Source organism: Astatotilapia calliptera, chromosome 18 (assembly GCF_964374335.1).
Source record: "Astatotilapia calliptera chromosome 18, fAstCal68.1, whole genome shotgun sequence".
NCBI classification, from domain to species: Eukaryota; Metazoa; Chordata; class Actinopteri; order Cichliformes; family Cichlidae; genus Astatotilapia; species Astatotilapia calliptera.
The window spans coordinates 19,332,334-19,358,033 of record NC_137439.1 but is presented as its reverse complement, the minus strand read 5'-3'; the positions used below and the strand labels follow the sequence as shown (position 1 = coordinate 19,358,033).

The 25,700-nt window shown below is 41.5% G+C and overlaps 1 protein-coding gene across 1 annotated transcript; it reads right to left on the bottom strand.

Moving 5' to 3' along the window:
• Positions 1-9,659: 9,659 nt before the first annotated feature.
• Positions 9,660-13,322, bottom strand: glula (glutamate-ammonia ligase (glutamine synthase) a). Its single transcript, XM_026150313.2, has 7 exons — positions 13,186-13,322; positions 12,375-12,562; positions 12,133-12,294; positions 11,325-11,471; positions 11,094-11,221; positions 10,785-10,984; positions 9,660-10,677 (listed from the first exon to the last, which is right to left on the bottom strand). The coding sequence occupies exons 2-7, from the start codon at positions 12,538-12,540 to the stop codon at positions 10,365-10,367; spliced, it is 1,116 nt and encodes a 371-aa protein (XP_026006098.1). The 5' UTR covers positions 12,541-12,562; positions 13,186-13,322; the 3' UTR covers positions 9,660-10,364.
• Between the last annotated feature and the right edge of the window lie 12,378 nt (positions 13,323-25,700).

Below are 25,700 nucleotides of genomic sequence, written 5' to 3'. Positions count from 1 at the left end.
TTAATATTGTGTTTTCCATCTAACTGTGCACGTAATCAAAGCCTCAGGTCAGACATGTACCGCGTTACTTAGATATGAAGAAACAGTCTGACTCTGTGGTTTGATCTCCGCAGCCTGGAGCACCGTCACTGAGCTTACTTAAAAAACACACCCCGGCTTTATGACGCCAGAGACATGCGTGTGCGTTGTGCATGCATTGTGTATGTATGCTTAAAGGGAGGTGGAAAAAGATCAACAGAAATCCTGGAAGAATAAGCATACACTTTGTAACACTTATGAACAAAGATGAGGATTCAATAGAGAAACGGACTTAGCTGCTCAGGTGAACGCACAAAAAACATAGAGTAAAGCAGCTGGGTTTTACCTCTGTGTTCTTCCTTCAGGTCCTGCTCTCGCCTCATTATAACCAACAACGGACTTTAACCAGGTTGTTTGTTTTATGCAAAATTCTGCCCGGTCTTAATATCCTTTATCTCCTGGGTGTGTGATGCAGGGGGAGAGGATGGAAAGACAAAGGGCAGGACTAGAGTTAGAATCCCAATAACTTTGAATCTGAGAAAATATTTATTTCTTCTTAAAAACCTTTAACATTGGGTCTGTTGGTATTCACCCAGTTTCGGGGATAGATTGTATATAAAAGATGGATGTAGCTTTGTGGTCTGAAAAGTGAAGGGAGCAGAGAAGGGCATTAAAGTTGCATTCTGGTTTCAAAGAGAACTCTGATTATGTAGAAGTGTACGGGAAAACGGACCCTCAGCTTCCAGTAAACACAGTAATAACTTTCCTGATTAGTTTATGGTCTTAATTGCTAGTTTCATGAGTTGCTGCATGCAACGTGTCATTCGGTTTCTAAATCATGGTTCCCACAAGAGTCAAAAAGGACAGGTTTTAATGATTCGCTACTGTATGAGTGTCACGGTCATGTGTAACCCTAACGTCCATATTTAAAATGCTCACCTCGAGATTTCACAGTGGGCAATGCCACAGTGTGTACATTCACCTTTTATAGACACCTCCTGAGGAATTGCCCTGCCGTGTTTTGTTTGTTTCAGCCCTGGAGTTTGCTGTTCAGCAAAATATTAAAACTTTGTAGAAGTTGAAGTCATATTTTATGACACAGCCCTGATCCAAAAAGTTCAAGGTAGTGCACTGTAAATATTTTTAAATATAGTCAACATTTTATTCACCATAGAAGTTCTTTTGAACTCTTGTGCTTTAATTCACTGGACACATCTCTTCTCAAACTCCTGTAGTCCTACACTGCCCTTTACTTCCTGCAAAGTATTTACTGTAAAGTAAACTCGAATGATAAGTGTGAAGTTTTTATTCTGTGTTGTTACCTTTGGAAAGAAAAATTAGTGATATTTGTTGTTAATGTTTTGCTCACTTTTTAAACCTTAAATATTCAAGTTCATAATCCACCACACAGAACACTATAACGCCCTTTTTACATGTTATTTGCTAAATGTCTGAATGCTCAAACTGCCGTTGTAGTCAGTTCATCTCATCAATCTTACTCCTTTGAGAAACCACATGTAAGTATCTCGATGCATGCTCAATCATCCAGGTAAGTAAATCCCCTAAAGTTGATTCTGCTCATCTGGACGTAACGTTTTCAGTGGGAGAAACGTTTCGTCACTCATCCAAGTGACTTCTTCAGTCTCAGCTGACTGCAGGTTTCCCAACCTTATAAACAATCTTGGGGAAACGTTTCTCCCACTGAAAACGATACGTCCAGATGAGCAGAATCAACTTTTGGGGACACATATAAGTAGTTAACACATCATGTCCCCTTTATTTAATTATTAAGCTTTTGGATAGTATTTTAATATTTGCTGAAGGGGTGTTTTTTTTTAAATAGTGTCCTGAAACTGTGACCTAAATTCTCTTCAGGCTTTGGTTTTAAGAACTTGTATGAAACAAATCAGCTTTAAATAAATAGAAGAAGTAAAGAAGTGTTAAACGATACTACAGATTTTCTTCTAGGTACTTTAGTTACTCCTAGTATTGTTATCCATCTGATAAGCTGATAGCAATACTAGTGATGTTGCATAAACTCTGACTCTGTATCCAAGCTCCTGCTGTGTTGATTGAGGTTGTCGTCCTCTTAAAGTGTTCTAATACTTTGTCTTGTTTAATTTAAGCGTGTCTTTCAAAAACAGCCAAATCTGAATGAGACAATCTTAATCGTAAAAAGTGGAAACGGAAAATGAATGTACTCCCTTTGCTGGTATATAGCTTTATAGAGAAGCGATTTTGCCAAGTATTTCTAGTTGCTTTCTTATTTCCTATATAAGAAAAAAAAAATGAGTCCTTGAACAACACTCTCTCTTATGAGGGTGTATAATTTTTGCATTAGTCGTGACCTGATTATTGTTTGCACAAAAGCACATAGAGTTTGTCAGGCAGGATCAGCCAGCTTAGTGCAAACAAGTAAGCGCTATGGGAAATGCCAGCATCACATAGAAGACATGTAGATGATTATGATAAGCTTATTTAAAGATTTTTCATAGGTTCGAGTTTCACATGCTTTTCAGGAAGTCTTATGAGTGTGCTCGGCTGTTACAGGTCAACACAGGATGCAGGCTGGTTTAAGTTTAACATCATGTGATGTTAAACTTAAAGGTCCAGGGCTGCTTACTATGGTGGAAATCTGTCTTCTCAAGACGTTTATGGTTTTATTGTTTGCTCTTACTACCTGAAAACATCTATACACATACAGTTTCACAAAGCTTTACATGTTAAGTGATGTCATCTGCCTCTCCGTCTCACCCAACCTTTAAAGCTCAAACCTGCTGACTCTAAGTGTTACTCTACAAATAGTAATTTGATCTTGCCCAGAAGGGCCGAGTGAGTCTGTGAATTTACTTAAGTTGTTTACTTTTTTACAGTTTTGTACTTTGTATTTCAGGCTGCTTTGTGTTTCTGTTCCACCACATTTTACTGGGAGCATTTTTAAACTAATGTTAAACACTGGACCTCAGGCTCTGAACATTTTTGACTTTTGACCTCTTGCAAAAGAGCTGCACATTGTTTGGATTCGTCACCATTTCAACTGTATGTAATGTGTTAGAAGTTATATCATACATAAGTTTCCCCTGATGGTTTTATTGTCACGACGACGGATGGCCGGTACTGAATAGGACTCAGGTGCAGAAACCCAGAGCGGAGACAGTAGATGATTTAACAGTTTATTACGGTTAAGTGCAAGGGGGAAAAAAAGGGAAACGTGGCAAAGACAGAAAATGACGAGACGTGGAGCCTTGGTGTGGCGTGCCCAGGGGAACGTGGCTAGGGCGAGGGAACGAGGCCTGAGAAGTGGAATGGAGCTGAGTGGGGAACAGTCACACTGAGGGGAGAGGATATAGGAGTTAGGCAGGTAGTGAAGGCAGCTCAGAAGTGGCCAGTATAAGAGCAGCAATTCTTACTTGCAGTTAGGGACCTGGAGTGTTTGAGAGGGGGATGATGAAGATCCAGGGGAGGCTGAGTGGCATGGAAAGGCTGACCTGAGATCCGGGGCTCCAGATGGAGTGTGATGGCAGGAGGGCAGGCAGGTGAGGCACAGAGGGATTTCCAAAATGATCACTAGGTATCCCAAGTCCGGAGGTGGAGTGAGCCAGGGTGGGTACAGCAACTGTAGCACAAAAGAGTCTTTGTTAGTAAGATAAATCACAGCGAGAATTTGAAACACAAGACCTGTTACCAACATGGGTTGATGACGAACTGGCAGTGAGTGAACATCGATGTGTGGTTTAAATCCCTCTGGCTTGATAGCCTGCAATAGGCTCCAGGTGTGCAGGAGCTGGAGTTGGCCCTGCCCAGGGGCGGATCCCAGGTCAGTTCAGGAGCCTAATGGAAACTCCAGCCACCCACCGTAGACCATGACATTTATTTAACTATATGACCCATAAATGTGTTAAAGGTGCAATTCTGTTTTTAAGAAAAGAATAAAAACTGTAACCTTTGGAAGCACTGCTTTTATTTTGTCATCTATCCTTCCACAATAAGCCTCTCATGACCGTCAGAGTGATCTTACTAATCCCTAGATGTGAAACCACTGGACTTCCAGTGTGTAAGCAACTTTTCCCATTAACATGGTAAAAAGCTCAGCTAGTGCTTTGGTGGACTGTAGGTGCCAAGCAAAGCTTTGCAGACCCACGTCTTCCTGTTTTAGTTGTGTACTGTCACCTGGGGGCAACATAAAAAATAAGTGGAACAACTGGTACTGTGGGCTATGCTCATTTATATTTGTGCTTGTGTTCTTTTCCCTTCCTGAGAAGACAAAGAATGTCTGTGTTGTGGTGGAGTAAACCAAGAGTTTAAAACCTCAGAACTGTCCATAGTCCTCTGATCTGCTGGTGTTCTTTCCAGATACTCGCTCATTGTGAAAAACTCCTCCGGGAGAAACTTTCTCGATCAATTTTTTTAAATGGCCAGTATTTGCATTGTACTGTCAACACTGTGCGACATGCTTTTGGCTTTGGAGCACACATAAAGGAGTCTCTGTGGTTGAATCCGGCCCAACTCCAACAGCTACAGCAAATCATATGCTAGAATTAGAGAGTATTTTTTCTCAGCATACTGTGGTCAGTGCAGTTTGCATGTTCTCCCAGGCTACTTTAGCTTCCTCCCACATCCCAGTGACATGCACGATAGGTTAACTGGTGACCGAGTGTGAATGGTTGTCTGTCTCTCTGCATTAGCCCTGTGATGCAATACATCGCCTTTCATCCTGTGACAATCAGTCGAGGATGAAAGGCGAGAAATCTTTTATCTTTGATTCAGCTTGGTTTTAATACACACAATAGCTACAAATGTGTACAAGGAGAAAGGGTGTGAAGGAGGGTGTTTTTGGCTGAGCCATCTTGAAGTGTTGCTTTTCAATAAGCTTGTGTTTGGCTGATGTGAACGAGACACTTTTTTTTTTTGTTAGTCAAATTTTTGAGCAAACAGGTTTGAGGTAGTGACTGCCACGCGACTGTCAGCTTGAAGATCACTTCTTTACACTCCTGGAAACCACAAAATGCGATGTACACATTGAAAGTTTTCTTTGAAATGAATTATTAAGTCGACTTAAGATTTTATTTTACATTATTTAAAAAAGTAAACATGAGGGTTAGATCCCAGATCTGATGAGTGTCTTCTGTTAGTTTGCCAGCAAAATTCCTTAAAGGATGTCCAGGATCCCTTCAAATGTCTTTGGATCTTGTATAATATGCAATGCAGGCTGTGGTGTGTGCTTTTTTGTTTTGAGCATTGTCATTTTAAAAAAACTTGTCCCTGTCCCCAAATTTCAGTAGCACATGGAAGCTTTTTTTCCTTGCGTGCCTTATTACTAAATGGAAAATTACCAAGAAAAGGAACTTGTAGGGGTCTGCCGGCCATCCTTTGTTTTATATGTTAAAGAAGGGACAACCCCCTGTTGATAAATCAGCAGGGAGTTATTGGGGGAGGGGAGCAACCCTTGTGAATTTTGAGGTGGAAGAGTACTGGCATTTGGCCATTCCTCAGCCCTCTTTTCAAACCATGGAAGTGTGGACAGTTTGAACTCTGGTGAAACTGCTCAGAACTGTTTGTGACAGGATGTTTAATTATGAATTCAACACGTTCCTGACACTTGAATGGATGAACAGTAATTTTTAGCAACAGCGAAGAAGAAAAGTTAAACAGATGCTGGATGACTGAGCAGAAGTACTCAAGTGCAGAATTAAAGTGCAGATATTTTACCCTGAAGTCCAACTAAATCTTACAGGTAGATAAGCAAGAGTAGCAATAAACTGATGGACTTGCAAGCACTGTATATATATTTTTTTCTCTTTACTTTAAATGTGGACATTAATATGTTTGCCTTTGACACTTTTACCTACACAAAGACTGCAAACACACCTCCCCATTCCTCTCTTATCATGCTTCCATCTATTTCATGTTTTTACCATCGACGAGAGACAAAAGCATACTGTGTTTCCTGCAGCAGAGCACAGCCAAAACTGTGTCACTGTGTCATATGTAATGGCGTGACCAATCACAGCCCAGGTAAATTTGAGTGGCTGTTGGGGATCTAACATAAGTCCAATCACACCAGAGTGCTCAGCCAATCAGGATCCTTGTAGCCAGTGCACAGAGCCTGTCTGTGGGAACATACCAAATTTTTGAGTATAAGTGCAGCTGGACAAAATATGCAGCTGCATGTTATCTCTGCTCATGAAGACAGGGATGAGTTTGCATGTTTATTTCTGATAGCGCTTGTAAGCACAGCTTGTAAATGTATGTTAGAGTGAATATTTAGTGAATGTGTGGGAGAAAGAGAAAGAAAAGATGGAGTTATTCCCTGCAAAGATATAAATTCTGATGATTTCTCACACTCAAAAGAATTTTTCTTGTTCTGTATATTTCTCTCTAAAATAGGATTATTCATGCTTCCCGCCAAGAAATGAGCCAGGAGACACATGTGTCCTCCACTGACATCTCCTCTCTTGCAGCTTTCTTAAGATGCATTTTGCATAAAACAAAAAGCTGCATTGGTTTCTTTTGAAGCTGTTTTGCAAATTTCATCACTCTCTCGTCCTTCTAGAGCCATGACTTTATGATACAGGGAGCTCTCCATCCATTTCGCACTGACTACAAGAAGCGCCAGCACTGGTTTGAACCAGTGCGATTTGTTACACAACACCACAACAGAAATGAGTAGGATTGTACTGTGCATGCACTGACAACAGAGCAGTAACCTCTAACAATGACCGATTTTCCTGCAGATCCCCGTGCGTTGTTACATTAGATCTCAGAAAGTGTCACTGTGAATATGGAATAAGAGTTATTTGCATTTATTGATGCCATACTGTGAGTGCTTGCTAGCTGACCAGCATCATAAAGCTGTGTTTGGCCAGGGGGCTATTGCGCAGCTCCATTTATGAGACCCCATTTGATGTTTTTTCCCCCCTACTTACATAACATGGATGTGTGGGGGGTTTTCTGGCACTCCACACAAGAACCGCCACGATCCAGCCTGTACATTCCGGTGGTTGCCATAGCAACAGGGCAGCATCCCGCTCCATCCTTTGTCCAGTGTCTCCCCATCGTTTGAGCTTCCCAGGCAGAAGGAGGTTTGGATTCTGCATGCAAATGGAAACACCCCTAATTGAGCTTCAAAGCCAGGAAGTAGAAGGGATTTACTCATTTAGATGGTGACTGAATGCCATTAGGTGGCTTTCACAGATTGTAGCGGTGCACTGAACTCCCAGCATCCTCTTACGACATGGCAACATGCACGTGTCGAGTAAGAGGAAAGGAACTGAACACAGCGTACTGATCAAGTTTTCTTTTTTGTCACATATGCAAATGGGAACACAGCTAAGGGAGGGACTGGTGCTAAATGACGTGCTTTAATTAAATGGGATTTAAGTCTGGGTAGGAGAACATGGTGTCACTGTGTGGTTCTGGGAAAGCATGAAGTTTTACTGGGAGAACTGGACTGTTGCAGTGTGTGTGCCAGTCAGGGAATGTTTGTTTGCTTCTGTCAACAAGTCCCTCAGCTTTGGAACAAGCTGCCTGAGGAGATAAGGTTTGCTGAATCAGTGATTGCCTTTTAAGTCTGAGATCCCATTTTTTATAGGCAAGCTTTTATATAGCGAAGCTTTTGTCATAATTTTATTGACTGTCTTGCTTGTGGGTTATTTTATATTGATATGCAGTGTTTTTCATTTTTGCACCCTTCTTTGTGTTTTACTGGATGTTTGTTCATGTCTGCCTTCTTTTGCTTGTCTATTAAAACTGTAAACTGAATGCTCTATGTTTTGGTGTTTTGGTTCTCCTTTTGCTTAAATGGCAAGAATAAATTCATGACTCCCCCCCCCCCACACACACACACACACTTTTAGCTGTAGTGCACAACAGTCTCTAAATAAACTCACAATAAAAGATACAGTTCAATGCCCAATTAGCAACTTAGTGATTGGAAGGTTTTATCTTCTAAAGTTTTAAAGCACAGTTTATACTTGTTTTTCCCTTCAAACTTTACTTCCTGCACATGTTTTCCTTATTGGTTTTCTGTTACGAACTCAGTGAACTCAGAAAAGTCTTCTACAAAACAACGTTTAAAAGGGTGGAGAGGTTTCGTGTTTTCCCAGAAAAGACAAAAACAAAGTACATGTCTTGGCTTCAAGCCATTCACCGTCTTCTGAAATATGAGTAAACCTGCTTTCAGCATTATGATTGGCTAACCTGCGCCATGCAAAGCCAATCAGGGATCTGACTAGCATTGTGTTGTAAGGGCAGCTGGGATGTAGGGGAAAGGTCTCAAAGCCCTACCTCTCCCTACCCCCAAGAAAGGAGAGGACAGCAGAAGTAAATGTTCTGTCACGTCAAATGACCATGTTGTGTGCTTTTTTAGGAAATTGGGTCACTCTTTTGTCTCATTATATTAGCGCAAAACAAAAAAAAGGATTTATTTTCCATTCTGTTATTTTCTCTGTATAGTGCAGATTCCCAACTCTTTCCTGACATCATGTTGGATTTGAACACAGCTGAATTTATACGTGTTCTCTACAGATCGCAACGCTTAAGGGTAAACAATATATGTAAACACCAGAAATATGCTGAATTTACTACTTTGCATCAACTGGCAGCACCTAGAAATTTGCAACTAGTGGAAATTTACCCCAAACCTGCCATCCTCTAAACTCAAAGGAAAGACTTGTTTTTCTAGTTTGTTTCTTAAGTTAATAACAGTGTGCAGACAAAGTACATCCAAGCCACAACAATCTGCGGTGCTGTCTGACTGTTAAATGACACAGCACTTCTGGGAAGACTGGCCTCTGGCTGTTTCACTGAAGGAGTTAATAGCTGTCTCATGAGTGCACCAGTTTTCAGTTACTTCTCATTCCATCCTAAAAACGAGCCCAAACAAAGCTGCTGTTGAGCTCCTGCCAAGGCATCAGCCAGACTGAAACATTACTAGTGTTTCCTCTTGGTGTATTTCCTTTTAACACTCACAGTAACAACACAGCAGTGCCAGCTGTTTTAACAGCTTGCACAAATGTGTGAAGAGCAGCCCGAGCTCCTCCTGCAGCTAGAAACCTTTGGATCAATCATGATTTTCACACTGTCATGATAGCTTTATGAATGCTCCAGTCTAAACTAAGTTTATCAATGAAAACTTGATGCTTTGCTGTCCATAGCTGGACAACTTTGATTATTCAATATTTTGGCAAGCACACTATTCTTAAAAGTTAGATGAGAAGATAGAAGCTGCCACTGGGTCTGCAATGCAACCTTAAGCTGTATAAACAATGTTTGCATCTGCATATAGAACCTGTAGGCAAAAAGCAATATATTTTTTGGCACTTGAGTCCTCCGGTCTCCATTTATACTCCTAACACTTTGGAACTTGGCAAGCTCATAGCTTTTTATACAATTTTCTGGGTTAATAGTTGGGCTGTAAACAACGACTGGCACCCATATTATTTAGATCATTACACCTTGGTCTTGATATGTACCTGTTAAACCGGAAGTCCTAAAATGTTAGTTCCCCCCCAACCGTTAAAGTCTAAGGTAGGCAATAACAGATGAGGTTAACCAGCTATAGTACACCACTACCTGTCTGAGCTTCTACAAGGAAGCAAGTCGGTTGAAAGTGTGGGAAGTCAAAGAGTCACACAGCAGTGTTGTGATAAAAATAAAAGTTTTAAATGTTTCAATAAAAATCACCATGTTCAGTAAATGTAATGTTTTACCAAATCAGGCGCATTATAATATTGCAGTTAACAAAAGGATAAAACTCCTTGAGGAAATCTACAAATGGCATTATGGACAGATCCACCACATTTGCACAACTTACATCTGGGTACAGACCTCTACAAAGTGTACGATACAAAGATGACCCAGTGTGTCAAAACTCTGAAGACAAATGTTGCCATTTAAAAGTAGACACTTGATAAAATGACAGAATTAGTAACAATGAAGACTGGATAGTTGAAAGGCAGTTCAACATATTAACAGTACACTAACTAGTCAGATTTATTCAATTACAAATGCTGTCCAGTCTTAGCAGCGCTACTCTGCAGTGTCCATGTGCTTTAGTTCGTTTTAGTCACTGACAAAACAGGGAATGATATGACATGGGTTACAAAACAGTGTTACAAAAGCCAATCCCTGCTAAAGATGAGGGGAAAGGCATACCCTGCCATGACCAGCTCACAACTACCAAGGATCTAACACCTTGTCATGTTTTCAGTTGACCAGTCAACTTTAAGCCATTAAAAATGTGGGTTAAAAATCATCTCAGAGGGAGAAAGGGAGGAAAAAAAAATACAGTACTAGTTTAAAAGAAATTAGGGGGGGGGGAGAAACAGTCGGAGTCAGTTGTGGATTTAGTAATCCGCGGGTTCATCTCCTTCCTCGTTCAGCAGACAGGTGCGGATCAGGGCCTCGGTCACACTGTACGGGTCACAGTTGGCTGATGGGCGACGGTCTTCGAAGTAGCCCTTCTTCTCCTGGCCAACATTACGAGGAATGCGAATGCTGGCACCACGGTTGGCCACACCTGCAGAGAATTCGTGGATGTTTGATGTTTCGTGGCGGCCAGTGAGACGGCGGGCGTTGTCGAGCCCCCCTTTGGGGTCGTAGGCACGAATGTGGTAGCTGTGCCTCTTTGCGAGCCTCTCAATGGAATCCTCAATAGCTCTGAAAGCAGGAATGACAAGTGTCACATCAGAAATGCAAAAATAACTTTTTAAAGAAATAAATTAAACTAGACGTGAACTTAAGTCCATGAAGCTTTTGCCACGCACTTCAATCCACCGTCTTCCCTCATCTCTTTCGTGCTGAAGTTCGTATGGCAGCCAGCACCGTTCCAGTTTCCAGGGATTGGCTTGGGATCAAATGAGGTGACAACGCCAAAATCCTCACAGACACGGTGCAGGATGAAGCGCGCTACCCACAAATGATCGCCCATGTCAATGCCTTCGCAAGGTCCGACCTGGAACTCCCACTGCACATGGAGAGACAGCTCAGCATTACAAGTGATACTTTTAACTGTCTCTTAAGAACCAGAAAAACCAGGTTTCAAATCCAAATTCATGTTTGGCTTCTTTAATTACCTGAGCAGGCATCACTTCAGCATTTGTGCCACAAATCTGGACTCCAGCGTACAAACAAGCTCTGTAATGGGCCTCGACTATGTCCCTGCCATAAGCTTTGTCAGCTCCAACACCGCAGTAGTATGGCCCTGCAAACATTGAAAGTGTTACATCATCCAGGCAAGGATCCATGTATCCGTGCACATTAATTCATTGAGGGGGGAAAAAAAAAAAAAAAAAAAAGTTTCTCACCCTGTGGTCCGGGGAAACCATTAGATGGCCAGCCAAATGGATGCCCGTCCGTTCCAAGGATGGTGTACTCCTGTTCCATGCCAAACCAAGGATGCTGATCCGCCACCATATCCATCACTTTCTTACAGGTGAGCCGAAGGTTGGTTTCTGCAGAGACCAACATGGCAAATTACACAATGTTCTAAAACACTTTGGCCACCGACAGTGCATATTTTTAGGGTCTCTGATCTGTAATTGTGAGCTTCTCTCATCTCAAATAAAATGAGTGTAAATCTACAGAACAATTCTTCAGTTATGTTTTAATTCCACATTTATTCCCATTCATTTGCCATAATCACCAATGCTGTATCTCTGGTATGTACACACCTCAAATTTTGGCTCATGAGACGTAATGAGTGGGTGGCATATTTCAACCATGACTGCAATAATCATTAAATTGATTAGAACTAGCTTCATACCAAGAACCATTGGGTCAAAGCATATCTAAGTTTGTCATGTCACAACTTTATCAAAATTGTTGCTTAGCAACGCTGACAAACAGTTTGCTGGGCTCCTTTCCCCTCTTCCTCGGAGTTCTCCTTTAAAGGTATGCCCCGCCCACTTTACACCTTTAGACCAATAAAATCACCGGCCGTCTGGCGTTAGCTTATCAGTTTTAATATTCAGCTATCAGATTTTCAAATAATTTTATAGCCATTATCTCGTTGAAGTGGTCACATTTATGATGATCTTACACGCACATCACCATCCATCACCCAATTTTTTTTTTAAATGAAAAAACAAACAAAAACAGAGGAGCTCCGTTTACCTGTAGGTTTACGGTTGTACTTCAGGACTTCACACAGCACCAGCTTGTTGGGGTCTTTGCGGAATGGATCGCGGAACATGGCTGCGGGGATCAGATACATGTCGCTGTTGGAGCCTTCGGACTGGTAGGTACTGGATCCGTCAAAGTTCCATTCAGGAAGATCTACAAGAGGAGCAGAGCAGTGTGATAGCCTGCAGAACATCTCTGGCTTTCTGCGACTGCGTCAGGAAGATGCTGCTTACCTTCGATGCTTTTGGGCTCAGAATCAAGCGTCCTGGTTTTGCATCGGAGCCCCTCTCCGGTTCCGTCGATCCAGATGTACATGGCCTGGACTTTGTCCCCCTGAGGGAGCTCCATGTACTGCTGCTTGACAGCTTTACTCAAACTGGCGCTGGCGGACGTAGCCATCTTATTTGCTACTATAATACACCTGAGGATGAAGAGGGGGAGATGAGAGCAGGTACGAGACTGCGCTGCGCTCTGGATCACATGTTGCATAACCGGGTTCGGGGCGCAAAAAACCCCCCCACACACACAAAAGCAGCCCCATTGTTTTGTTTTTTCTTCCAGAAAAGGGGGGGGGGGGGGGTGAAAAAAAACAGACCTTTAAAAAAGGCACATTTCCAGCGTTTTCCTATTTTTTCTGCTTTGGCCACAAAAGAAAAGGCGACTTTACACCATCCGTGTTTACTGATAAGATTACATTTAACGCCGCAGATGCCACCTCACTCCGTGGAAAACACAAGGAAACAAACGGCTTCCGCTAAACACACCTCATCCATCCACGCAGTAGCTGATCGCCGAAAACAGGTGAGGCAATGTTACATCATTTGCTTCCTGTTTCATACACATTACCTTCTGACCTACACCTAAATCAACACACCTAGGAAAAATAAACTGAAGCATCCATACAAAGCAATCAAAGAAAGGCAGAAGCTCGGGTTAAGAAAGAAGTTACTGCACAAAGTCTGGAACAATGGGAAGTCTCACACAAAGAGCTGCCTGACCGGGAGGTAAACTAATACAAAGGTAGGAAAAATAAAGACGAATTACCTCGAGAAACGAGAAAATTGAAATAAAAACTAAAGGACTGGCAGGTCCAATGTGTTGTTGAATGATGTCTCACTAGTGGCTCTCTCATTCTCCGGTACTGAGATCCCGGATCCAGGAGAATTTATAAGAGCGGGGTCTGGCCTTTGATTGGTCGGAGGGGGAGGGCTGAAAGAAGAGCCGCAACGCCCTCTACCCGGAGCTGAGCCGCGTGTTACTATGCGTGAGTCTCCCCCTCGTGAGGGCATCCTCATCTTCGCGCTTAATCTGAAGCTGAAGCGAGACAAAAAGAAAGAAGGAGCCTGACATGGAGGCTGGCAAACTCTTTGAAAACACGCTGCAGTGCCGGGCAAAATGTGCAATTCAGCTCCGCTCACACCGCCAGGTGCGTCTCCGGTCCAAGACGCCACCGAGTGGTGGAAATCAGTGCCATGAGCGAACTGGTTTTAGTGGGAGGTTATGTAATCCCGCAACCAGACATCTGATGGTGCAGTGAGGTTTTCAACTGGATTTTCAAGTTTCTTTATGATACACTCATGTGCAGATGTATATCATGCGCCTCTTTACCAGTTGTTTTTATTAGTTTAGTTTTCATTCTACAGTTGGATAAAACAGCCACAGCTGGCAAAGCATCAGATAGAAGCTGTATATTAAAAGACCCTCTGGGCAGATTATTTTAAAAGATCTTAATGCCACAGTTACTGCAAATACTCTCTGACCTCCTGGCAGCCATGTCCTGAGGCTGTAGTTGCATACATTTTCATAGTCATCACACCATTCAGTGGCCCCTCGTCTCCTTTGAAAAGGAGGTATTGTCCAGACGGAGACTGCTCCCAACAGGATAGAAATGTTTCATCACAAGATAAAGGTGATCTCTCAGAGCAACCTTGTATTGATTTGAAGTGACCTTTCCCTCCAAGGGGGACGATAAGGACTGAACCAATGCATGCACCCTAACTGCTTCCTGCAGCATAACAAAGCCACCTCACTGTAGGTGTTAACAGCCGGTGTTTCATTTTAATTTCTCACCCATCTGAATTTGCAGTGCCTTTGTCAGCAATATTATGCAGAAACTACCAAACAGGTAACCTGTTTACCTTTACATTCTTTTGAATTAGAAGATGAACGACTGGCCTTGGCGTGCCTTTCTAACTGAATGCATGTTTTGGCTCAGGAGGGGAGCTGCTAAAAACCAGCTGTTTGACGTGTAAATTCTACTTAAAAGCACTTTTCACAAAAGATTTTTGCACATTTGGTGATTTCTGCGGTGGTCTACATGATCAGTGGTGAGAAATCTAGTTCATTTTTGACATTTTAAGTCATTTTGATAGTGAAAATAATGGAAAAGTTGGGACATTTGCATCATGTCCAAATATCTAATAATATATCATATCAGTAAATGGTTATATCAGCAAATCATCACATTCAAAGAAGCTGAAGACCTTTCTTTATCAAAATACTTTATTTTCTCTTGGCCACTATTTAAACAGCGAATAATTTCATCTTTAATTATTTTTTTTTGAGGTGAATAATGTATCATTCAACGCTCTAATAAGATGCCAATCCTGTGATAGCAAAAGAGTGGCCAACAATCAAAAAAATAACCATTCTCCCTTAAGGGGAAAAAACACACAAAGATCTAACCTTAGAACTAAATCCTTGAGAGACCCTTCTTTAAGCTCACTTTGAACTTTTACGTAAAGGTGGCGCTGCATGAAAAGGTCAGCTGTTGTGGTTAATGTGGGTGAGCACGAGGATACTGTGTACAGCCAAAGAGCACAACATTGTTATCAGGAAATTGATGTTTTGTCATCTGTTGTCCATCATTGTCCATCCCTTCTGCCTCTTGTGCTCAGACCAGACTTTGTCCTGGCAGATGATGAAAGTTCTTATGAGAACTTCTTGAGAACCTGGGGCTGAATGCCAACCTGCACCACCTGGGACTGTGGACTGAGAGGAGGAAATGCCCTGCAGCTATTTCTGACACCAGAAATCCTGCTAACCTCTTGGGAACGTTGTGTCCCTTATCCAAAGTGTTGAATTGACCACATTAACCACCAGACTTCTTTACCCTTTCCTACACCCTTCAGACTTTTGTTCTGGTTCAAAAGCGTCTAGCTCCTTAAACAAGAACAACAGTTTTCTTACATAACTACAATTTAAAATCTTCATCATAAGCAGATCCTCTTGTTCTGCTCCATTTAGTTGGTGTACACCACCACCTGCTGGAGCTTCAGAGGAGTGAAGATGATGAGTGAGACTGATGGAGGCTTCCTGAAGCCTGACTTACTCTGACCCTCCTGAGACCTGCAAGGTAAGTTCTCCTTACCTTTGCTCGACCAGAGGGTTGCTGGAAAACTTCGGTTTCCCTTTGGAGTCTCTAAAGTTTCTGAAGCATCTTTGTGATTTTTCTGAATACACCTGATGCACAAGTTGAAAATCATTAACATTAGACTGATGAGAATATTTTACACAATCCCGTCTGCAATGATAAACAAAGTCATAGCAGAAACACCTGTGAATACTGTGAGATGGACGCGAAAGCTCAGGAATATAATATTTTTGGTCAAGTTTACTGTGTCAAAGGAAAAAAGCTTCATTCTGTATTTTAAGTCTCAGTTATAATTTTGGTTAAAAGACTTCTGCAAAACATTGGCACAGTGTGTTTGAAATACAAAGTCACAGCGTGAGTCCTCAGTTCTGAATCGAATTTTTCTTAATAGTATCAGCTCATTTTGGAAACTAGGTCATAAGTACCCCAACAGTGCTGTAAAGCTTGCAGCCCATGTTCAGCAGATCTCAGCACCCAAACAGACAGAACACTTTGAGTTTTCACAGATTCATCGTTGTCACATTTGCCCAGAGGCACAATGCAAGCTGCTCCACCAGTCTGTTGTGAGTTTTCTGTGAACTCAGCTCTAATATTTAAAGAGGATAACCCTCATGAACAGAGACACATTATTCCCCATGTAGAATAAATTCAGTTTTACTTGACGAGAAAAGATTGATTAAAAATGGACCTTTACTGTCACTAAAGCCTTTTTAGGGGATCAATTAACTGTAGACTGCTCAAAAAGTGAAGAAACAGTTAATCATTACAGGATAACACAATTGAGACTGAGGCATATTAGTCTGTCCGGTTAGGAAGGATAACCCAGTGAATCCATCATCTCTCCTCTTCATCCCTGCTGATGGATTTTTCTCTAGTTCTCCTTTTTGCTACTGCCCTTGTTACTAGTGGTACAGGTAAACCAGCTCCTCCAGCATGGCACATTCATATGTGCAGACACAAGGTCTGCAGACTTCAAGCACACCTCAGGAGTGCAGAGGAGGTAGCAGGAGATGGCCCAGGCATCAGGAGAAGGGCATCGGACCAGCAGCAGGAACGATATGTGGACAGGAGGAGCAATGCCAGTGCATTACATAATAACATCCAGTGCCCTGAGGGTGGCAGGAGAGTATAACATCATTTAGAGGAATCTCTGGTCGCAGTACAGCAAAATGCAGCTCATTTGGCGGTCACCGGACAACACCATAATTAGCAGGTCCACCACCTTCACCCTGTTTTCCTCACAGATGAGAGCAGGTTCATGTGATTAAAAGGAGTCTGGAGCATGAGTCCCACATGAGTGATTCAGCAGAGGGTCAGCGATGGTCCAGGGTGGCATATCTTTGGAAGGTCGCACAGAACTCCATGCTTTAGCCAACAGTATCCTGTGCAGAGAGTTCCTGGATGATGGAGGTACTGATGTCGCTGACTGGCCCTCAGGTCCCCCAGACCTGACTCCAACTCTGAGAACCTTTGGGTAGTATTTTAGTATCAGCAGAACCACAGACTATCCAGCAGATCATCTCTGCCTTGAACCACGTCTGTGAGGAGATCTCCCGGGAGCATGCCCACCCGGACATGTCAGGAGTGCATTACAGGTACATGGGGGCCACATTATAATGCATGTTGGATCATCCTGTGATCTAAAAACTTTACTTTGAGTTTTGAATCCAGCCCTCAAAGGGTTGATGATTTTAGACTCCAGTGGCTGCTGTTACATCATGTTGTTTTCAACATATTACACGATGTATATCAGTAAACAATATCCAGCTTTAATATTTCATTCATCAAGACTCAGTGTGTGATCTAAGAGCTTCCTTAATCCCTTGGAGAATGTATTTGGTGGTGTATATGACTTTTTAAAATAAATATTGAAAAAACAAGCCAGCTGCACTAAAACGGTGAGGGAGTGAGGATGTTTAGATAAGAGGAGAGAAGAAGAACGTAGTAGTAGTACTATCCCTATGACACAGTTCTTTTCCTCATTTTCCCAACTGGTTTTCTCGTACTAACTTATAGGATGTGATGCAATACAACACAAGAAAATATTACTTTATTACCTCCCAAAGGAGGAAAATCATTCTGCAACAGGCAACCCCAAAAAACAGACAACAAAAACCATAAATTGGCTTCTTTTAGTAAATAGAAACCTCAGAATAAATAATCAGTAGATAATAATTTAATAGAAAAGAGCCGTTTTTTTAGTTAATAGATGTAATATTGGTGACCATTTTTCTCTTTTTGTCTGTTTTGGGGAAGGAGGTGGGGCTAAAACTTTAACTGTCTCTGCGTCATAACAGAAAGCAGATCTATAGAAAATCAAATATGGCATATGGTATAAATTATAAATTGAATAACAAAATTAGGCAGCTAATGCAATTTTTAGAAAACAGAACACAGATAGAAGTTCTCCCCAAATCCCCCTTGATCCTCAGAGCACAGTGTGGATTTAAATAGAGCGCTATATGCTTAGTGGTATTATTTCTTGTTCCAAAGATTTTGTTTTTAGTGGTGAGATCATTTGTTTTTTAGAGTTTTATTTATTTATTGGGAGGGGGGGGGGCACAGAAGTCTCTCTTCTAATTTGTTTTAAGGGAAAAAAATATGATGTATTCTATTATTTGAAAGTGTCTGTTTAACCCGTTTCATAAAAGTGCCTAAATACCAAATTTCACATAATAAAAATTAATTCTTTGCAATAAATACTTTCAGTCACTTAATTGGCTACACCTGTTCAACTGTGTGTTAACAGAAATATCTAATCGTCCAATCACATGGCAGCAAATTAATACATTTATGGATAGAGACGTGGTTAAGTGAATGTGGAAGAAGGGTGATATTAGTGACTTATTAGTGACTTTTAACATGGTGTGTTTGTTGTTGACAGGCAGGCTCGACTGAGAATTTCAGAAACTGCTAATGTACTGGGATTTTCCCACGCAGCCATCTCTAGAGTTTACAAAGAAAATATCCAAAGTCTTGTTGTTCTCATAGTAGAATGGCCAGACCGCTTTGGGCTGATAGGAATGCAACTGTAACCCAAATAACCTCTCGTTACAACCATAGTATCCAAAACATGTTGAATCTTGAGCAGCAGGAGCAGAAGGCCAGACTGGGTGCCATTACTGTCAGCTAAGAACCATCCATGTCAATTATGATTCATATGGTTACGGTTCAGGCTGCAGTTGGTGTATAATGGTGCTGGGAATATTTTTTTCACACACACCGGGCCCCTTAGCTTTGTTTAAACATCAGAGCCTACCTGAATATTGTTGTTAACGTTCATTTTTTGACCTCCAATGGAGCACTTTTGGGATATGATGAGATGGGAGATTCACATCATGGGTGTATGATGCTAAAATATAATTATGGACCTCAAATTCTGAGCTTTCCAGCACCTTACTGAATCTGAGTCATGAAGAGTTAAGCAGCTTTGAATTCAAAGGGGAAGGGGGAGGGGGGGGGGGGGGTCCATATTAGCAAGGTGTACCTAATGAAGTGCCCAGTAAGTGTAACTGGCATTTCATAATGTTGGTACTAGTAATGTTTTTAATCTTTTTTTGTGTGTTGTGTATATAAGATATTTCATGGTGTACATCCACTTTTTTGTTCTCAGTAACAGTTTCCTGAATAATAGTAATGCACTTGAACGCACCGCCCTTTGGTTGGTCCGTTCAAGTGCAAAAAATTACTCAGTTCCCGCCAGCATCAGAATAGATTTCAAATTATAAAAAGTAATCCTTAAAAAGGTTGATGGTTAAAAGTTTAACCAAAAAGTTTTACCTCATTTACCTTAACTGGATTAGTAGCAGTACAATAAGACCGGCCCACCAATGCACACCTCTCATACGACAGTCTTTTCTAAACCAAGACTTTACCTTCAAAGTATTTAAATTCTCCTTTATATTTAACGAACAAATGGCAGTGAATGAAATGTGCATAGAAAGAATTAATCCTTGTTCACAAAATTCACCCGATATTCCAGCAGAGGGCAGTAGCTACCAGTCTAAAACGTCCTTTAGCAACTCTTGAGTCCAGAGCTGCTTATTTAAATCAGTCAGTAACTAAGATTGCACTTGATGCTAAATGTATTTAACAAGAAAACATACAAACCAAAGCACTTGCAATATCTTTTTAGACAGTGCAGCTCTGTGTGCTTAACCTTCACAATTCATTTGATGGACTGTATGTCAGATCTCACATGATGAAATTCAGACTGGCCTGTTGCAATATAACCGAAGGACACCGAAGACTGAAGTTACATTAGGTTCATTATAGCTAATAGAGTTTCTATACTGATATTAAATGCAAGAAGATTTATGGAGTAAAACAAGGTGTGTTCACCTTCTTGTTTGCAGCTCCGTCATTCAGCACTGAGGTTGATGAATAACTCCCCTCCACCCTCCTTGCACCTTCACCCCACTCAACCTTTTAACAATTAGGCCCAACCCTCGCGCTCCCTCTATCGCCATATATCACCATGTCCTCCGCTAACCACAGGACAACACTCTACTTTAAAAATTAATAAGGCTCACAACATACTTGTCACTATTTCAATGCCCAGCGTGTCCTCTGTGACTCATCAGTTCAGCTGTAAATCAGGCCAGGAGTAGCCTCGAGGGATTGTGTTTCTCTAAAGCTTCTTCAAAACACTTTATATGGAACATCAATAACCAAACACTTTGCAATCGCAGTTATTGGCACGGCAGCACGGAGATCTTCTGACTGCTCAGGAGCACGGCTGCTGTTGGGATTTTTGCCTCCGCCAGATCTTTGTCCATGCTCTCTCTCCTCTGGTGAGGATGAATGCAGAAATGTGAGAGGTATTATGGGTTATATTTAATCCACCCTTGCTGTTCTTTGGGATAATAACTTTTTTGCTCCATTCCAGCACTTGTCTGTCATTTTGACACGGCAATATCTCCCAACTCCACTGTTTCATAGTCAGTTTCATTTATTTCCAAATACCATTTCACACCCTGCTGGCTTTAACTAGGTATTATACAGCGTGTGGGGAGTGTGCTGCAGATTGAATCGTGACAGAGACAACAACATTTCTGGTGAAAAATAAGTGAATACTGTTCATGGCAGACTATATAAAATGATTTCTTTTGCTCCATTTTCATGCCATTTTGTCATCTTCATTCCTCAAAATGACACGGCATGTTTGCGGCTTTGTTCTGTTTTTTTAATATTTTATAAAATATGCGACAGAGACTTGTAATGTTACTTGCTTTATTTCTAAGATGTCCACAGCACTTGGCTTTCATGTCAAATTCAGTTTTCTAACTTTGTACCGAATCAAGGCTAAAAGTTTAAATGTTTTATCTGATTAATTATTTTAGAAAAACTATATTTCTGTAAAGAGATACTTTAGATTCGCTAGCTGTGCTGATCATTTTTACTTGTAAGAACAAAACACAAAGTTAAATGTTGCCTTCAGTGGCAACAAAAAGTATTATTATTTGTGTAATACTGTAGAAAAAAACATGAAGGCATTATGTGTAAGCTCACCATGTAACATATACTACATCTTTAATCTAATGTTAGAGAATTTTTTTGGAACAAAAAGATGTTTGGTCGGTTCTTTGATCTGTAACCAGCTGCTACTTTATATTTCTATTTACAAAAGACATGTAATTGGTATAATATGTGGCATAATTTACATTTCAAAATGTACGTTCTGTCACATGTAGATTTTTAAATTTCCAGAACAGTATATACAAAAGATTTCATTTACCTACATTGGTTTATTTTCTATAAATTCTTATATTGAATAAGTCAAACTCTGTGTAATCTTTGAATTACTGCTGTTTAGTAATGAAGAAGAAAACTAAAGGTTTAACTAAAGGTTCCCAGAAACCATTGGTTTCAAGCAGTGTTATGCACAGCCGGGATTCTCTGCCTTTTTCTTTCTTCAGCTTTTTCCCCATGCTGAGTCACATATATGTTAATCTTAATTGTTTAGTACTTAAGTCCTAGAAATCCCAGGGTAAAAGCAAGCAGCACCAAATAGCTAGCATTCTTTATTCTGAGCTAGGCTAAGCTAAACATTTCCATTGTCCGTTGATATTTTCTAATCTAATGATAGCAACAAAGTGTAAAGCACTTTGTGTTATCCCCTATTCGAAATAAATTCTTTGATACTCTGTAGTTCTTTAGCGTGAACATTTCAACATTGCATACATATATTAACTGGGATTAACGTAGATTTCAACTGCTTACAGATCATTTTAAGGTGCCTAGCAGCGCAAGAGCATCAGGAAGTTGCTGCATCGAGCTAATGCCCAGTTTCTTCTTGCCAGGAGTGAAGCAGTTGGCCTCTTACTTGTACCTGCTCTAAACAGAGAAAAACCTGTTGCTGTTTCCTATGCACGAAGCTTAAAATCATCAACAAATACCACTCGTTCGAGTCTCTGTGACACAGCAATGATATTAATGTTTTGTCATTTATTTATTCTTCTCAACAAATTGCTCTGCTAATTCCCTCAGAGGCCTCCCATCTGGAGGTACCGCTACTGTCTCTCCCCAGATCTGGAGTGAGAGTGCTGTGATGCCAGTGGGTGGTCCTGCCTCGTGGCTTGGTGGGTGAGCTTGGTATAGTCCCTGCTGCCACTGCCGCTGACATATCAGAGCTGTTTATTAAGAGGATGACAACTCTATCAAGCCCCATAAGCGGGCCCTCGTGCACAGGAGTTCTTTTGTTACTTTCGGGGAGGGTGTCATCAATCTTGCTGCCATGCTACTCTCTTGAGCTGTTGATGGCAAACACGATTCCTCCCTTTCTGCCTGGCCTCTCCCGCCTCGCAGTCTGGAATCAGGCGTGGCGAGGGGGATCAGGGAGATAGGAGGACTTTCCCCGAGAGTGCCTTTCCTTGACAGGCGACAGAGCGGACTGTTTGGACACCAGGGGTGGATATATGGGGCCGTGTAATGAAAAGACGTTGACAGGACCTGCTTGTTCTGTAATGAAGGTCTTCTGGAGCTGTGAATGGATGCGCACATCTTTCAAGCTTTTGTCTCCCCGCCTTTCCCACAGAATCTCTCTCATCCATTTTAACCAAAGAGGAAGGTGTAAGAGAAGCATCTGAGACAACAGCTCACAGTGTTTAACATTTACATGCAACGACGTGGTGTGAATTTTTAATGAAACAGCAACACGATTGATTTACACCCACGATTTGTAGCTAAACCTACCCCCCTGCTCCTTGCATTAGCCCGTGAAGGTGCAGTTGAGTTTTCACCCTCTTTCTTCTTTCTGTCAGTGCTACTCGAGAGTCCGTGTAGCTCACAGAGATGGACTATGATGTATGTACTCCACTTTAGCATTGGCTGAGGTCATAGACTCTATAAATGTCTTAGACAAGTCTGATATTTTAATCTCTTTTTAGTGAGAGGATGTTGGGCCTTTGCCCAATCAATACACAGGGCAATAGCCTTGCCAAGATTTCTCATGGTAACTTTTCATTGTTCTGTCTGGAAGCTGAAATGTCAACCAGGATAGGACTGCTCAAAGTGAAGCTGAAATATGTCTGTCTGTAGTCAAAAACACTGCTGTTATGACCTGGAAGCTTCTGGCAATAATGAAAACACTGATCGCAGTCTAAAGAGCACTCTAATGTGAGGACGAGCAGGAGGGTTGACACCTGAAATTTCCTTTATTGCTCTCAAATGAAATCCACCCTGTTTAATTCATCAGTCAACAATAGCCCAGAATTGGTAGCACGCAGGGTGGGTGGGTGGTGGTGGGGGTGTCCTCTGCTTCTGCTTTTGTGCATGCACGCAGTCAAAAATATCAAGTCTCTCTCTCACATTAACATTGCTAATTTGTTTGCCGATGGTTTCCAGGGCGCTGAATAATTGGGTGTGAGATATTGTTTGTTCAGGTGTTCTACATAATTGAATTCTACATTGAAAATACTGCTGGATGAATGTTTAAAGATTGCGGAGAAGAAATCATGTACTCCGCCATACATTTTCTTTGAAATGGAGCGATTGCCGTCCATTAATTCTCGTCCCAGTGGCGACTTGTGACGGCCGCGTCACATTAATTATCCGGCTAATGTATAAAGCACACACGTTTTGAATTTTAAAACAACTCGTGTTCATCCGTTTTCAATTAATGTCCCGTTGTTGAGGCTCTTTTTGTGCAGATGATAGGGCTTCCTTTGCACATGATGACCTTTTGAAACTCGCAGATTGATTTCACGCATCCATTATTCCGCCAAAATGCTGCTTTTGTCAGCGCTCCGCTGTGAGCTGTGTGCTGATAAGCCTGTTACTGTGTGTTGCTGCGTAGCCGGGTCCATATGCACATGTGGAAGCAATATCGCGTCCAGCTGGACACGTGTGTTGAAAAAGCCGCATGATGTATTTGATCATAGTTAGTTGCGAGGAGGGTCTTGGTTGGGTTTCATTCAGCTGCCTGATGGTGACCTAACGCCTCGACTCAATCAGTCACCTTGTCCTCCCCTTGACTCCTCACCCTGTGATCCTCATCTCGCACCCCAAAGGCCTCAAGAAAAACAATCCAAACGCTTAAGGTCCCCCCTTTGCTTGAACCTGGATAGAGAAATAAATTAGATATGAAGTTGGTGTTGGGGTCGGGTTACTAAAACACTTTCCAGATTTCAGCTACTTAGCCTAACATGCCTGAATTAGCAGAATTAGGGCTGGCGTTTTGACTAAAAAGAATAAAAATAAAAAGATTATATCTGTACTTCTGCTGCATTAGAGCTTTCTAAATCCGTCCATTCTTCACAGCCACTTGAGCCAGGGTCTCCATCAAAATGCTCAAATTTACAACAGAAATAAAAAAGTTTAAAAACTAGTGCAAAAGAAAGCTTTTTAACTATTTCCCCCCATTCATAAGTAATTCACTTGTTTAAGGCCTCAGTCATACCAGTCAGAAACCCACTGGCAACCTCTGGTTGCTGGGGGAAAAAAGCATATTTCCAGATCGGCTGGGGAGAGGTTGCTGGCTCTAGTATGTGAAATCATTTGCAAAGAGGTTGCTGCACCAAAAACCTCCCTGTGGGGTGGGGTTGCCTCTAGTTTGCACAGAAGATACTGGCCTGTCTGCAAATAGCCGTCATTTACTCTCAGAGTAGTAGCAAAACTTGAAAAAGTTTGATGCAAACCAGAATGAGAATGTTTCTTTCATACCGAAATTTGTGCTTTATTGCTGCAACTGCTTTGAAAGTGACTGGCCCGATTAGTTGACGAGCATTTGCAGAGAAGTCTGCATTTTCCATTCAAACTACTGGTGACCATGGTAACCTGCTAGCTACCAAAGCAATAACAAGGATGTTTTCGAGGTGCAACACAGTATACCTCTTTTCAACCAAATTCATCCTAGTGTCATCAAGTAACCTCCAGCGACCATGCGTCAACCAGTTGTAGAATACACTTTTTTCTCTAGCAACCAGTAGTAACCAGGGCGTCACTGGCCTGTCACTGGTCACCTGTGTGAATCAGCCTTTAGCAATAAGTTTCACAAAAACTGCCAGCAACCACTCAGAGAGTACACTTTTTTTCTCATGATTGATGTTTGCCAGATTGTTGCCAACTGGTTTCTAGGCCCCTGGTGATGGGTTAGTTACCGTTACCAGGGGCGTGGTCACTTTGACTAACAGATGAATGCCTACATGAGAAGCTGTAGCTGTTAGCTCCATGTTAGCATTCAGCTCAGCTAATTCCAATCACTGAGCTGAACTCTTGATCTGCATGTGAAGCATTTTCATTACAATTATCTAGCAAATAATTCAGGACCTCTGTGCTCTAGTTGTGTGAGTGAAATTATTTTTTTTCTTTTCTTTTTTCCGTATGTTAGACTATAAATGCACAACACGTATAATAATTAGCAATTATCTCTAGCTGCACCCATACAGTCTATGGATGAATCTGCTAAGCAGTCTTGCTACAACTATTTACTCTGAGTTTTGGAGAGTGGGGCTTTGGCTGCTTATACTTCCTCTCCTCTTCCTCCTGTAATGCTGTGCGTTCCTTCCCTTTTTTTAGAGCTCATCATACGCTTCTGTTTACGAGGCCGGCATTTTGTGTGTGGGAGAGAGTGTGAGTTTGAATCTCCGGTCTGATAATCAGTGACAGAGATGTTACAGGAGTGTGACAGAGTTCTATTTGCCATAACTGACATCTTTATCCCATCACTTTCCTTGTTTTTTTTTTC